The sequence below is a fragment of the Lepidothrix coronata genome, unplaced genomic scaffold (genome assembly GCF_001604755.1).
Source record: "Lepidothrix coronata isolate B3197 unplaced genomic scaffold, Lepidothrix_coronata-1.0 Scaffold122, whole genome shotgun sequence".
NCBI lineage: Eukaryota > Metazoa > Chordata > Aves > Passeriformes > Pipridae > Lepidothrix > Lepidothrix coronata.
In genome coordinates, this window is record NW_016690302.1 from 2,787,311 (window position 1) to 2,801,268 (window position 13,958).

Sequence of the window (13,958 nt, forward strand, 5' to 3'; positions counted from 1 at the left end):
TCCATCTATCAATAAAAAAACATCCTCCAGGGGTGTTTCTTCAGCGTGTCACATGTGAGAGTAAGAGAGTGTTTTCTGGGCCAGATGTATTTAAGCTAACAAAGAGGAGAGATTATCTTTTTTTTTTTTTTTTAAGAAAACTTCTTAGAGCCTTTATATTCGTAGCAGTGTTCAATGGAATTACAAATATACTGAATAAAACAGGCTGTTTGAATGCCACTCTCCTGGGGTGTATCTACATTCATGCCCTTGGTAAGGGAGAGGTTACAATCAAAGCTGCAGATGTGGCCGTCGCTCTCAATCAGAAAGAATCCAGTTTCCAGAAGGAAATTCACCCTGGACTACAACAACCAGAGCCCAATTCCTTCCATCCCTACCCTTGGTTGCACAGGAAGCAGTAACACAATTCCCAGCCACGGGATCTGACAGATATAAAACCACAACCCCAGTGCAGGTCCACGCTGGCAGCCAAAGGCTCCAAAATCCAAGCAGACAGAGGGGATACTGCCACACTCCATTCCCACGGGTCTGGGGAGATGCAGACACTCAAAATTCTTCTTCCTCCACAGCAAAGTTGTTTTGCTTCTTCCTCACGTTCCAGTGCAAACACTCGGCCAGGCTCTCGAACCAGTCGCTCACGGGGTCTCGGAAGCAGATGGAAGGAAGGGGGTAGCAAGAGGTAGTGATGCTAATACTGCAATAACAACACAGGACAGCCATCAGGCAGGGCAGCAAACAGCACTCTGGGCAAAACCAAACCTGCTCCTGAGCTAACACGGCCCCACAGCCACCAACCTGGGAGAACAAGAGCTCCCACAGCCCAGCCGTGACCGGGACTAGGGCTCGGCTCAGCAGAGCAAAGCCAGGGCTGGGAACGGCTCCCAGCTGCACTGTGGGCACCTTCTGGCACTGTGAGAACACTGACCACAGCCCAGGATGCCCTGCAGCCCCTCTGCTGCTCTTCACATCAACCCCACAGTGACACAGGAACACCCAAGTGGCCACCTTGGCCTTTAAGTTTCAAGTTTTAACTATAAGCAACAGCACTGAGAGTCCAGAAACTAAAACAGGGCCAAACCTCATGTTTGAAACCTTCTTGCTCTCCTGAACTACTCTAAAGATGTTTCTATACTCTACAGAACTACTTTAAAGATGTTTCAGCCTCAGAGGAAACACCAGCAGTTCAGGATGGAGTTATGCCAGCTGTACATTTTCCTTCCTGGCAACTTGTCTGGGCCAAGAGGAAAAAACTCCTCCTGAATGGCAAATGCACCAGTGACCTTCCCACAGCTGCCTCAAACCCCTGAAATCCCCTCCCATGAGGATGAGCCCCCACACCCTGCCCATAAAACCTGAGGGACCCTCACACGCCGTGTTCTGCTCACTCGAGGCAGGAGCAAGTGAGCACAAGCATTTCCCAGGTTAAACACAGCTTAAACCACGTGGAGATTTTCAGCACCACCGTTTACAGGCAGCTCCTGCTGATTTACATCTGCTAGAACTCCCAGGATTTACCTTGAAGTTAAAATTTATAGATTATTTTTAAATAATGCCCATCTCCCTTGCCAAGCTTGCAAGGTTCACATGCTTCTGTCCGAATGTTTCACTTGCTTTAATGGGAAGATATAAAGAAATTGAACCCTTTTAGTGCAGTTTGTGCTGTAAGAGGTTTATAAAAGTTTGTTTCTTCACTCTTTTAGCAGATGTCAGAGAATGAGGGAACTGCATGGATCGGGATTTTCTACACTTAGAGATACTACAATCAAAAAAAAGGCTTGACCTGTCTCCATGGCATATTTCCTGCCTCTTCCTTCCATCAAAGGAAACCCAGGCTGTGTTCCTGGCATCAGGGGAGAGCATGATCTGAAAGAGAGAAAGGAACTCCACTTCAGGTCCAGAGCATTCCCCAAACCCCCCCTGCTTTGGTCCCACTCCCATGGGTGTTCCTTGACTGCCCACAACATTTATAGATTTATCACAACATATTTACGTTTGATGCTTTTGGTTTACAAAGAGAAATCGGAGCGAAGGAGCCGACCTTGAGTTCCACCCCAGCAGGAACCACGATGGGCCTGAAGGACAGGGAGTGTGGGCAGATGGGGGTGATCATGATGGCAGGAACGTTGGGGTGGATCATGGAGGCTCCTGCTGCAGCTGCATACGCCGTGCTGCCCGTGGGGGTGGACACAATGACCCCTGGGGGGGACAAACAGCGAGTTTGGGACTGCATCAGCACCACAGTGGGAGACACAAATCACACAGTCGCGAAAGCCAAGCAGAGAGCTCGTCCCTCCCAGCAGAACTGCAGCCTGGAGCACACACACAGGGAGAAACTCCCTCCTAATCCCACCTGCCCTGCGGTTTTAGGGGAGTTGCACAAAGTTCTGCATCTCGGGTTACAGGGTTTTGTAACAGTGACTCTCACTTTTTTTAAGGGTAAGAGCTCTGCAGATTAACTCCTGCAGCCTGGGAGCTGAGGTTGTTGGGGGCTGAGGTTGTTGGGAGCTGAGGTTGTTGGGAGCTGAGGTTGTTGGGAGCTGAGGNGCTGAGGTTGTTGGGAGCTGAGGTTGTTGGGAGCTGAGGTTGTTGGGAGCTGAGGCTGTTGGGAGCTGAGGTTGTTATGAGCTGAGGTTGTTATGAGCTGAGGTTGTTATGAGCTGAGGTTGTTATGAGCTGAGGTTGTTTGCCTCCAGCAAATTCCAGCTGTCCAAGCCAATCCTTTCTGAGCCCTTTCTTGCCTTTAGCCCTAACATGTGACACCCAAAGAAACTGCCACTTGCCTCCACAAGCCCAAAACCAAAGCTTACAACACCTAGTTTGTTCACTAACCAGTCAACAAGCACACTCTGCACACTCGTCTTTGCTGCCACAGGGGAACTGAAGCTTCAGATTTCATTTCCAGGCGAGGGAATCCTGCAGTTAAATAACCCCAGTGCCCAGCTGAGGAGGGGAGGGATGGAGCCCCAGACTCACCATCTCCCTGCACCGTGGTTATCAGGTGTCCATTCAGAAACACATCCACGTTGGACAGGTAGGAGGAAGGACCACGATCCACCACGACCTCGTTCAGGACCTGCCACGACACCAAACGTTACCCCAGCCTGGCACTGCTGCCCTGGCAAGGTAATAAAGGACAAAGGGAAACAAGTTTCCCAGTCCTCCAAAAATTCAGGCTGATTAACAGTTAGTTCCAGAAGCTGGTCACTAGTGGTTTCTCTTTTCATTTATAAAAAAAAAAAAATAAAAATCTTTGCTGTATCTCACTTTAGAGCTGCTACTTCTGTTTTCAAAACAGAAGGAAGGTTGGACTCCATCCTGGAGGTCTTTTCCAACCTAAGGAATTCTGTGATTTCTGTGAAATTAGTGCCAAAGCAAAGCACAGCAGCAGCAGAAATGGGCACCACATCCCCCTCATTCAGTGCCCACCCTGAGTTAGAGCAGCACAGATCAGTCCCACAGTGCTGGGCTAACAGGAGTCAGCTAAAGAAAAGGGGAGAGTCTTAATAAAACAAGCACAAAGCAATTCAAAACCAGTATTTAGTTCTGCTTGCTCTGCCCTCTGACCTGATATTGCATAATTTGCTTGCCCACTTCTTTCTCCAGGTTTGCAGACACGACTCCGTTCTCCTCGATCCCGTTCTGGACCGTCATCTTCTCCCTGTGCTCCTTCACCACCTTCACCTTCAGCCTGCTCCTGAGAACCAGAGCTGCATTGCCTGGGGGTGGAACACACACAAGAACGTGTTAAATGCAGAAAATCCCCCCCAGCAACGCCCAGCAAACTGTATGAAACGCCAGCCCTCTATTCCTGAGCTTCCACCCTTCCCAGTTTCATTCCCGAGGGAACTGGCCACACTTGGTTAAAGATCAAAACTGATTTTTTAGTAGCAAAGAGCAAAATTAAAGTAAAATTTCAACTCATTCCCTTCCCACCCTCCTCACTATGTGAAATTTGATTTTACAGGGACGTGATCAAGATTGGAAAACGCTGCTGGGCTCAGGTGATCCTCACTGAGACAAAAGCTAAGCTTAAGGAAAATCAGAGCAGCAGAAACATGTATTTAAAAGGCAACATTCTAGAAATGTGGGGATTTTATACATCTTCTCAGGAATCTACTTTGGATACAACTCAATCTCATATTGAAGAAATAAAGCATTTATTTCCTTAAATATTCTATATTTGCCTGACTTCTCTGCTTTTAAGCTTAGAGAACCAGCACAGAGGCTTCAGAGCTAAACTCTATTTCTATGTTTAGCTGCCATTTAACATGAGTTCTGCATCATCTTGGACTTGTTTGCTCCACAAAGTTATTTCTGAGCCATTTTCCTTCACAGAACAGCAGCACTGGAAGGGTCAATGCAGTGCAATACTTCTGTTAATTTAATACACGTTTCTCCAGTCTCAATCTTCAGGGAGAACCCAAATGAGTTAACAAAATTTAATTCATCTTGGGAAAAAGGTACAGGAAAAAATGTAACAGACACAAACACCCCAAGCCTTGTCCCCTTAAATTTACCTTCTATAACCTGAGTGACTTGGGACTGAAAATTCTCAAAATTAAATGGAGTAAGAAATCCAAGGGATCCCAGATGAAAAGCCATAACTGGAGGGACACTACCCTATCAATAAAGAAAAGAATCTTAAAGCCACTGAATCAAAGCAATTCACACTTCAACTCATAGCCTGTAAATATTTTGACTTTCAATTTTATTTTTAATATTAATTTAACGTAACTTCGATATGTAAAGTTACTTACTGTAACTTTAATATTAATTTAATGTAACTTCAACTGTGCTTAACAAAACCAACACGTTTTACATCATTTTCAGAAGGTGAAACAGGAACAAACACCAAAGGACAAATGCTGAATTCGGTAGCAAAGGGGGAAAAACCACTTTCAAATGCTTCAAAAAGAAAAGGTTCACAGGTTTATTCCTCACAGGGACCAACCTGGAAAAGTGAAGAAGCATAAAGCAAGGTCCCATCTCCTCCCAGGCAAATGATAAAGTCTATCTGATTGGAGATATCATCATAATCTGGAAGCGACATTGAAACACAAGATATGAATTCAGTTGTAGCAACACTCTTTGTTTCTTGGAAGAAAAATTCCAAGCTGCAGCACCACAACGTTCCCTCACAAACATTAAAAACCCCACAGCTGGGATGGACCAACAAACACTGCCAAAAGACACTTTGGTTTGACAAACCCGACCCAGCGAAACAACCGAGACAAAAAGCAACAACTGTCCCCTCAGGGAATCACTTCCATACCTTCTCTGAAGGTGCAAAATTTCTTCTTCACTGGTCCAAAATTCTCATCATTAGCTATGGCAGGGTCTTCCAACACCTTTTTTTCTACGTACACTATCATATTGTTCTCCTTGAGAGAGAGACAATAAGCTCGTTATTAACGTCTTAAAATGCCAACATATTTGACTCTCCCCACAATTTGCATTAGTTTAAAACATTTAAATAACATTATAATGTAATATATTATATTTATAATATTACATTATAATATTATAATATTGTTATATTATTTAAAATTATATTATATTTATAATAATATTTTATGGGAGTGCTCTGCATTTCTTGGTTGTTTTTCCATGTGTGGTTTCTAATTCTCACGAGAATTTTGCAGCTTGCACAGACCCATCTAATAAATTAAACTACAGTCTGGAACACAGATTACATGGTGCAGTACCACTGCTGTGTTTGTTCAGGGCTTCCAGCTTTTTAAATACCCCATTCCCTGTATTTTGGGACTGCAGAAGGAAGTTTTTACTTCACTTTTTTGGTTTTTAGCTTGAAATACTTCAGCACTGATCTTGAGCTCTGAAACGGATTTTACTACATCCAGTGGCAATGGGTGTGAATATTTATATATTATATATATATTTATAATTCTGCACATTAAACAGGCTCAGTAATTCAAAGAGGTTTAGATGTAAATTTCTTTTTATGGTAAAACTGGATTTTCCATCTCGTTACCTCGGTCAGGTACACGCAAAGCTCCTTGAAAGGCTGCAGCAAACTGGCATCACGGATCTTCTTGATCACAAGGACACTCTTGGGGGGTTTGTTCCACGTCAACCGCTGGCTGGCTGGATCCTGGATGTGCCTGGAGGACAAAAACCCCCCAGTGTCACCCTGACCTGCCAATAACACACCCAGCCCTCAGCACAACTGCAAGGAGAGGCAGGAAAACGCAATAATTCCCATTGTAATGATGCTCCTGACACCCATCAGTGCTTTGATACAGGAAGATAACACAGGATTAAAGTGCTGTAGCTCCTGGCCCTGCTGCCATGTGAACAACGAGGGCAAGCAGGGATGGGAACAGGGATGGGAACAGGGATGGGAACAGGGATGGGAACAGGGATGGGAACAGCAGCCCCACAAAAGCTCTTGGATCAAACCCTTCCACTGCCACCTCCCCTGCTCCCCTCCAGCCTGTGCCAGTGCTCTGCCCTCTTCAGCCCACTCAAAATAAGGAGAAACACTCAATCAGAGGATCAGAAAAAAGCTACAGCATAATTTTTCCCCCCCCCCATTGAACACTGTAAGTCAAACAGCTTAATGTAAATTTAAAATTCATTTTAATGCCTATATTCTATATACAAGTACAGCAGAAACTAAGTTAATGCAGGAGTCTAATATCAATAAACCTGACAGGAACTGAAGTTTGCAGCACTGATTTCACTGGATAAGCCCAGAACCAGTTCCAGCTTCATTCAGACAGAAGCCCCTCTGCCTGCTTTGAGCTGTACTCACCAATTCCACGCAGTTCTACTAAATGAAACATTACTCCTAACACACTTTAAGATCTTCATGTTTCTCTCCAGGAGTCGGGCAAATGCAACAGCTCCAAAAAAGTCAAAGGCTGAGGCTTTTATCACTTAATTAATAAACTGTGACCTCAGAAGAAAACATTTTTCTCTGAAAAATGTTTCTCCCTATGAAGTGTTGCAATCAGTCCCAATAAAAAGCAGTGAGGCTTCACAGAAAAATCCCCTGTAAAACAGTTTATTCCGGATCTTCAGAGGCAAGATTTCATCAGGAAAACCCCATTTCAAAAAAGAGCTTTAAAAGCAGGTATTTGACTTCCCCTTTCTCTCAAAGGGCTCAACCACCTGATCCTTTTTTCACTGAGTCTTCATTCAGTTCATCGTAACAGCCTTCAGAAAGCAGGTTTGCAAGCTCTGGTGCTGATGGTCATGTTGAGAGAGACACCAAGACCTTCACTGACTTCTGCCTGTACTTAAAAACTATAATTTTCTGTTAAAAAAATCCCTCCCAGCGAAGGGAGTTTAACAATATTATTGATTACACCAGAGAAAAAACAAAACAAAACAAAACAAAAAAGGTTTTGCTTGTTTTTAGAAGATCCAACAAAACCTCGGGTGCGGTAAGAAAAGGCAATTTACAGTTTGGTCCTCAAACAGTCCCTCAGTTCCAGCACCTTTGCTCCCCAGCTCTCCTGCCCAGGCAGCTTTTCCCTGGCACGTGTCACCCACAGCCTCTGCAGCCCAGGGCTCCTGTCCCTGGCCTTATATCCCTTGTCCTGGGCCAGCCCCTGGGGAGGAGCTGCTCCCCCACGGCCAGGTGAGGAAGCACAGCCCAGGCAGGGTTTCAGCTGAACTCAGCTCTGCAGGGCACCTTTTACACCACACACGAGGAATGAGGAAGCTCAGGGTGCCCTCACCTGAGCCACACCTGCCTGGGGAGGGTTTGGGTGCCACCAGTGTTCTGAGGAACATCACTATCTACTGATGGAAAGGTTTGGGTGCCACCAGTGTTCTGAGGAACATCATTACCTACCAAGGGAAAGGTTTGGGTGCCACCAGTGTTCTGAGGAACATCACTGTCTACTGATGGAAAGGTTTGGATACTACCAGTGTTCTGAGGAACATCACTGTCTACTGAGAGGAAAGGCTTGGGCAGGTAAATATTGATTTAAATACCTCACACTTAATGGAGAGAGCAAAGAAATAAAACCTTTTAAAGGGACAAAAATCACGGGATCGCAGAACGGTTTGGGTTGGGAGGGAACTCAGAGGTCACCCAGTTCCCCTCCCATGGGCAGGGACACCTCCCACTAGCCCAGGTTGCTCAAACCCAGCCTTGGACACTCCCAGGGATGGGGCAGCCACAGCTTCTCTGGGCAACCTGTGCCAGGGCCTCCCCACCCCAAAACCAGGGACTCCTGCCTTGGTCAAACCCTGACATTCCTCGTTTGACCAAGACACCATTTCCTGAGTATATAACATGTGGTGTAAAAAGCAACACTTGATACCACCCAACCTACAAAATTAAAATGTTTATTTGCCCACTCAGCAGACACCAACCCTTCCTTTCACACTGATCAGCAGTCTGAAAGCAAGCTTGCCCTAACAATATTCATACAGAGAAAGTGCCAGAGATCAAACACAACAAACTCAAACCACCCATTCTAACATCATCACCGAGGGAGGGAGAAGCCTTTCCTCAGATTCCACAGCACACAGAACAATTCCTCTCCCTTTCCTCGAGCTGTCCTGAAGGATTTTTGTTCCCCTGAGTTTACAGTGACTAAAATTGCCATAATTGACCCCAAACTGTGGGTTGCAGATCGTGCCAGTCTGGCAGAGCAGCCCCAGGATGGCAAGGAAGCGACATGAAAACCTCCAAACATCAGGTAAAAACACACACACGGCGCTGGTTAGGGGGTGAGGAGTGGGAAAGCAAACTTCTCTTTGCCCCAGAACGAGCACTTACATAATGGTTTTAGGGTTTTGCAGCATACAGGCCTTTGGTCCAAACGTGGTCACTGGGCATGGTCCGTGCAGGGAGCGCGTTCTCCTGAAGGGACAAAAAAAAAAAAAACAACCAGTGAGTAAAAGAAATCTGGGCACATTTGGCTCCACAGCCACCAAAACCACTTCTCTGGAACAGCTGCACTAAGAAATACAGGGCAAAGTGCATTTCTTAACCCTACATCTGTTGTTACCGTTTCATTTTGCAGGTATTAACTCTCACATTTCAGGTGTCTGCACCAGCCTGGCTGCTGCAGGCACAGCAACAACACTTTTTTTCCTCTCTTCCTTGAAGATGTAGACCTTACCTGAAAGCACACATCTTTAGAATGACTAAACCTGGTGTAAATGCACGGAAAATGGCTCGGTGAGGGCTCTTCATCTCAAAAATGTCCATGCATTAGGTCTCCCAGTGTGTGCCCTGACAAGCATTTTCAGTGAGATCTCCAACACCAAGGCAAGTCCTTCAAACTCTTTTGCCACAGTGATGCATGTCCTGGTTACTTAAACACCTTTTTGTTGTTTAAATCTTGGCACTCAATAAATTAATGAAATGCAAACCCTTCAGTTCTACACAGAGATATCTGCAGTACCAGGCTACAGTTTTGAACAGATTGAAAAAAAATGCTTTTTTCCCCCCCCTATTTATTTATCTCATGTGATCTTTGCCTTCAAACAAACAGGAGCTCTGAGGTCTCATTTATGCTCAAAATGAAGACAGGAGAACACAGGGTTACTCCTGGCTCCAGGATGGGATTATCTGGAGCAAGTCAGAACTCACCTCCCTCAGCAAATCTGGAAAGGGGAGCAAAACTTGATCATGGAACTGTTGAAATGTTCTGTGAGTGCTCCCAGAATTATTCCATTAAAAAGAAGGGGGAAACATGCCTTTCCTGTGCTTAATTCACTTACCCCACTGCTTGGCAGCCACCATCATTACTGCACTGCCTTCTATTGTGTGTGTTATAAAGCAGCTCAGGCCAGCCCTGTGACTCACTCTTAGAGCTAAAAAAAAAAACCCCTCAGAAATCTAATAAAAATCAAAACCAGATCACAGGTTACAAACACGTATAATTAAGGAATAACAGCAACATCTTACTTGTTCCACGTCTAACAAAATGCGAGCGCCCAAGACCCGACTTCCCACCGTGAAAACAGAAATTACATTCGCTTCTCAGATAATTTTTTTTCCATCTGTAAGGCCAGGCATGACTAACTCAGTCAGATAAGAGTATTACTAAGTGTTTTATAAAGTCTACCTTATCTACATTAAAGCAGAAAAATGAGCAAGGTCTGACATAACGAGGGATTAACGTGTGTGCCAACACGGGCAAGGGAATGACAAGTCTCCATCCACTCGTGAGCAATTACACCTGAAATCAGGAGAGTTAAATAACACCCTGGCACAACATCACCTCCCACTTCTTGCCCCACTCAAGCTTCTCCCAGATAACTGTCATTTTTTGCCTTCTTTCAACACAGGTTGAAAGAATTCCAGGCCCCTCCCAGTAACTGGAATTCTGATCCCACACGAGGCATCAAATATCCACGTCCAACCTTCAGGACGTTCCAGCAATGAATCAATACTTGGTGTAACTTCTCATTGAGGTTTCACTTGGGTTTATTATTTACTCAATAAAATGCCTGCACTGAATTTAAAGTTATCTGTAGTCAGTCTTTGCTAGGAATGAGCAGCAGTGCCCTGGAAATTATACATCTTTTAGGAAAATCTGCCTGTCAGTTCAGAGCAGATGGGCAACTCCCTCCATCTGAGCACTCCAGAGGAAGCCTGGCAGCACTTCCTGGCAGTCTTGTGACAATTTAGCCCTAAACTGAAGACAGTGAATGACTGCAGAGCATCCTAATGAAGAAAAAATCTCGGCAGCAATTACCCCAACCCAAACCACAATGCACAGGGGCCCACAAAGATCTCTCCTGGCTGAAAAAGCAGTAATTTAGCCAGAAGATAATACACAAAAATTTGGACCACATGGCCTTTTACACAGGTTGACTGAAGTCTATGTTCATAAAGTGGAGCAGAGGAAGCCCCCCAGTTTTACAGGATGATTTAAAGTCTTATTTACTGACTACACACACCCCACCATAGCTAGGATGGAACAGTCAGAGCAGAGCCCTCAGCAAACCCCTTCCAGAAGCATTAAACACCCTGAACTCCACACACAGAGTGTATTTTCCTAACCCTGCAGCCTCTCCAGACTGAGGCTCTCAGTTTGCCTCCCTGCACCCTGTGATGTGCAGCCTCACCCACCCGTGCTCTGCCTCCCAAGGACATTCCTACCAGCAAAGCAGGAACTCTGGATGACATTCCATGGGCTGGGGAACTCCTCTGTGGCTCTGGCCGTGCTTGAGAGGCTTACAGGGCAAGGAAGGTGAAGTTCTGCTGTGCCTTCCACCACAGCAGAGCCACTGCTGCCCCAGCACTGCCCAATATTTGCAGAGGGTCCAAAGATCACAGAATCAGAGGTTCCATCACTGTCCACATGACAAGGGCCTTGCAGCGAGAGTGGAAATTTGGCCCAAAGGAACAGCTGGAACCTTCTCAGGGCTGGGGAAGTGTCTGCAAACACAAACTGACTGTGCTGCCTCACACAGAACCTAAACACTCACACAGGTTTTAACACAGCCCTAGAGCTCTGCCTAGTGGAAATAAAAGCAGCACTAGGGCATTTGTAAAGATTTGCAGGAGTGTCTCTGCTGTTGATTTGTGCCTTTTTTTTTTTTTTTTTGAGACTATGAACTCTCAGACACCTGTTTAGACAGCCAGGCCACTTTTATTAATTATTATTAATTACATTATTATATTGTTTTTCTTACTTTACCCCCCACCTTCAACTTCCTGCCCTCGCTTTGGAAAACCAACCTCCCGAGGTGCGTTTTAGGGTTATACAAAAGGAGTGAAAACTAAAATCCAGCTAAATCGATCTATTTTAGCAGGAAGAGGAAGAAGCAGGAGCTTGTACCGGAATTCTTTGGTGCTTCCCAGGGCTGGTGAAGCCGACAGACTTCGTGACTTGGACCGTCCCCGGCTGGTGTTGCCCCACTCCTCGTCGTCGTGACAGGCTGAGCAGTGATAGCCAGAGTCTGAGCTGCCCTCAGCCTTGCTGGCACACAGCTTCTCCCGACTCATCTCCATCCTGGAAGCGAAGGAGCCTCGGCCAGAGAGAAATTCGATCCCTGGAGGAAAAAAACACGGGGAGAAAAAAAAATAAAAATCTCGGTATTAGCAAAGCTATCGGGGCTCCCCTTCAAATTCAGATCACTGCTTTAACCCCAGGCTTGGCTGACACAGCCCCAAGGCGCCCTCTTCTCTCAGCAGTTCAAGTGCTGGACACCAAAAAATTACTGGAGTTGTGCTTAACATCAAAAAGTGACTGGAACTGCCCCTGCTGCCAAGATGAGCCGTGTGGTTTGGGTGATTTCCCTGCCTTCTGCAGCCCCTGCTCCGTGCTCGGCATCACTGCCCCAGAAGTGCTTCAGGTGGGGTCTCCCCAGTGCCCCCACAGTGGTTTTTTAATTGGTTTTTATTAAAGCTTCTGCAAGAGGAGCTGGGAGGTACATGAAACACCGAGTTCACACCCACTGACAAACACTTCCCTGAAGGATCCCAACTGGGAAGTTCTTCAAGGTAATCAGGAGACACTGGAATTAAAAATGACCAGTATGTTCCCAGATTTAGAACAGGCTTAGCACAAAGTTGTTTCAAGACCAGCACAGATTCATGTCTTCAGTTACACAAGGGATAAAATGAATTTATTTTTGATACTGAAGAGGAAGGAAAGCTTTAAATATGTGCCAAGGAATGAAAACTCAGGAAAAACTATAAAGTCTCCCATTAGGTGATACATATATTGGACACATAAAACCAGAATACTCTAAGACAGAGCATAAAAAAATACCCCTGTCAGATAATGAAATAGAAATAACCATAATAAACCTCAGCTCTTCACAAAAATCAGGTTAACTCCAGGCTGAGAAGAGAGAAAAACAAGCTGGAGGACAAGTTGGAAGAAAGTTCTTAACTCATTTGTGACAAAATGTGTCCAAAACAAACACGACAAAATAAGGACAAATGTGAAGTATTTCACTTCCACCAATAACCAGCACAAACAGAAGATAAACAGCTGGTTAAAGCCCAGCTCTGCAGAAACAAACCAAACCAAAACCAAACCAAAACCCAAACTTGAAATAGCTGCAGAAGTTCCAGAAATCTGGTACGTAAGTTCTCATTACTTGAAGCGAACAGAACCAGCCTTATCAGAATATAAATAGAAACCAACTTTCAGGGTATGGACAAACACCAAACTATAAACAAATAGTATCCAAGGAGAGCAGCCCAGAGGAACAGCACATTCCTCAAGGCACTGCATTCCGAGACGGGGGAAAAAAATTGGTTCATTAAAAACCTGCAGATGTTTTTCAGAGTTTCATCCCTTTGGATGCACTTCCCACTTTGTCCTGTGCAGAGGGGAACTGAGCACCCCTGAAACCTTTAAAATGGGCTGTGGCTCTGGAAAACAGTCACAGAATGATGATGTTTGGCTGTAAAATCCCCAGGGGATGACACACTCCACGATTTTACAGGTGCTGTTTCCCAGCATCCCAACTTCCAGGCAACAAAACCATCGATAAAACGCAGCTGGAATTTCAGACCCAGCACTGGCTCGTTACTGAATGAGACAGAACCACCAGCTAATCAAATTTAAAAGGACTTTTGCTCCTGCTGCAGCTCAGCCACCCCCACAGACAGGTACAATTACTGCCACCATCAATAATTTATAACATCCTGCACTTGCAGAGGCATCAAAGTTTAGCTGTGGGTTACTCATTGCTCAGCGTCACCCGTGACCAGCACTTGGGAAAGCCTCATTTCAACATATTCATAACTCCTCATAACTAAGATTGGGGAAAAATGTACCTCTCTTTTGAGACAATTGAAGCTCAATGTAAAGCTTGTGCCAGTTGGGTGACTAAGGGGGGAGGGCAGAGAACAATAATTTATATAATGAGCAATAAGCAAGGAGTGTTTCCATGTGACTTTGATTGAATTATGTTCATCTGACAGATGCTGACAGTAAAGAAAATCAGATTAGCACAAAAGTGGAAGTAAGAAGGTGCACAGACCTACTAAATACAGCCTAAGA

General features: G+C 45.2%; 1 protein-coding gene across 4 annotated transcripts; it reads right to left on the minus strand.

The window, feature by feature from the left end:
• Window positions 1-71: 71 nt before the first annotated feature.
• Window positions 72-11,993, minus strand: LOC108502622 (NAD kinase). 4 transcript variants are annotated; one of them, XM_017825727.1, is made up of 12 exons: window positions 11,096-11,238; window positions 9,709-9,826; window positions 8,759-8,842; window positions 5,993-6,122; window positions 5,273-5,381; window positions 4,952-5,037; window positions 4,518-4,620; window positions 3,565-3,716; window positions 2,974-3,073; window positions 2,039-2,196; window positions 1,781-1,863; window positions 72-694 (listed from the first exon to the last, which is right to left on the minus strand). In XM_017825727.1, exons 3-12 carry the CDS (start codon window positions 8,782-8,784, stop codon window positions 547-549), a joined length of 1,095 nt encoding a protein of 364 aa, XP_017681216.1. In that variant the 5' UTR covers window positions 8,785-8,842; window positions 9,709-9,826; window positions 11,096-11,238; the 3' UTR covers window positions 72-546. The 4 variants fall into 4 exon arrangements, with proteins under 4 accessions (XP_017681216.1, XP_017681213.1, XP_017681214.1 ...); XM_017825724.1 differs by lacking the exons at window positions 9,709-9,826; window positions 11,096-11,238 and adding an exon at window positions 11,778-11,993; XM_017825725.1 differs by lacking the exon at window positions 9,709-9,826 and having other exon boundaries at window positions 11,096-11,264.
• Window positions 11,994-13,958: the final 1,965 nt, after the last annotated feature.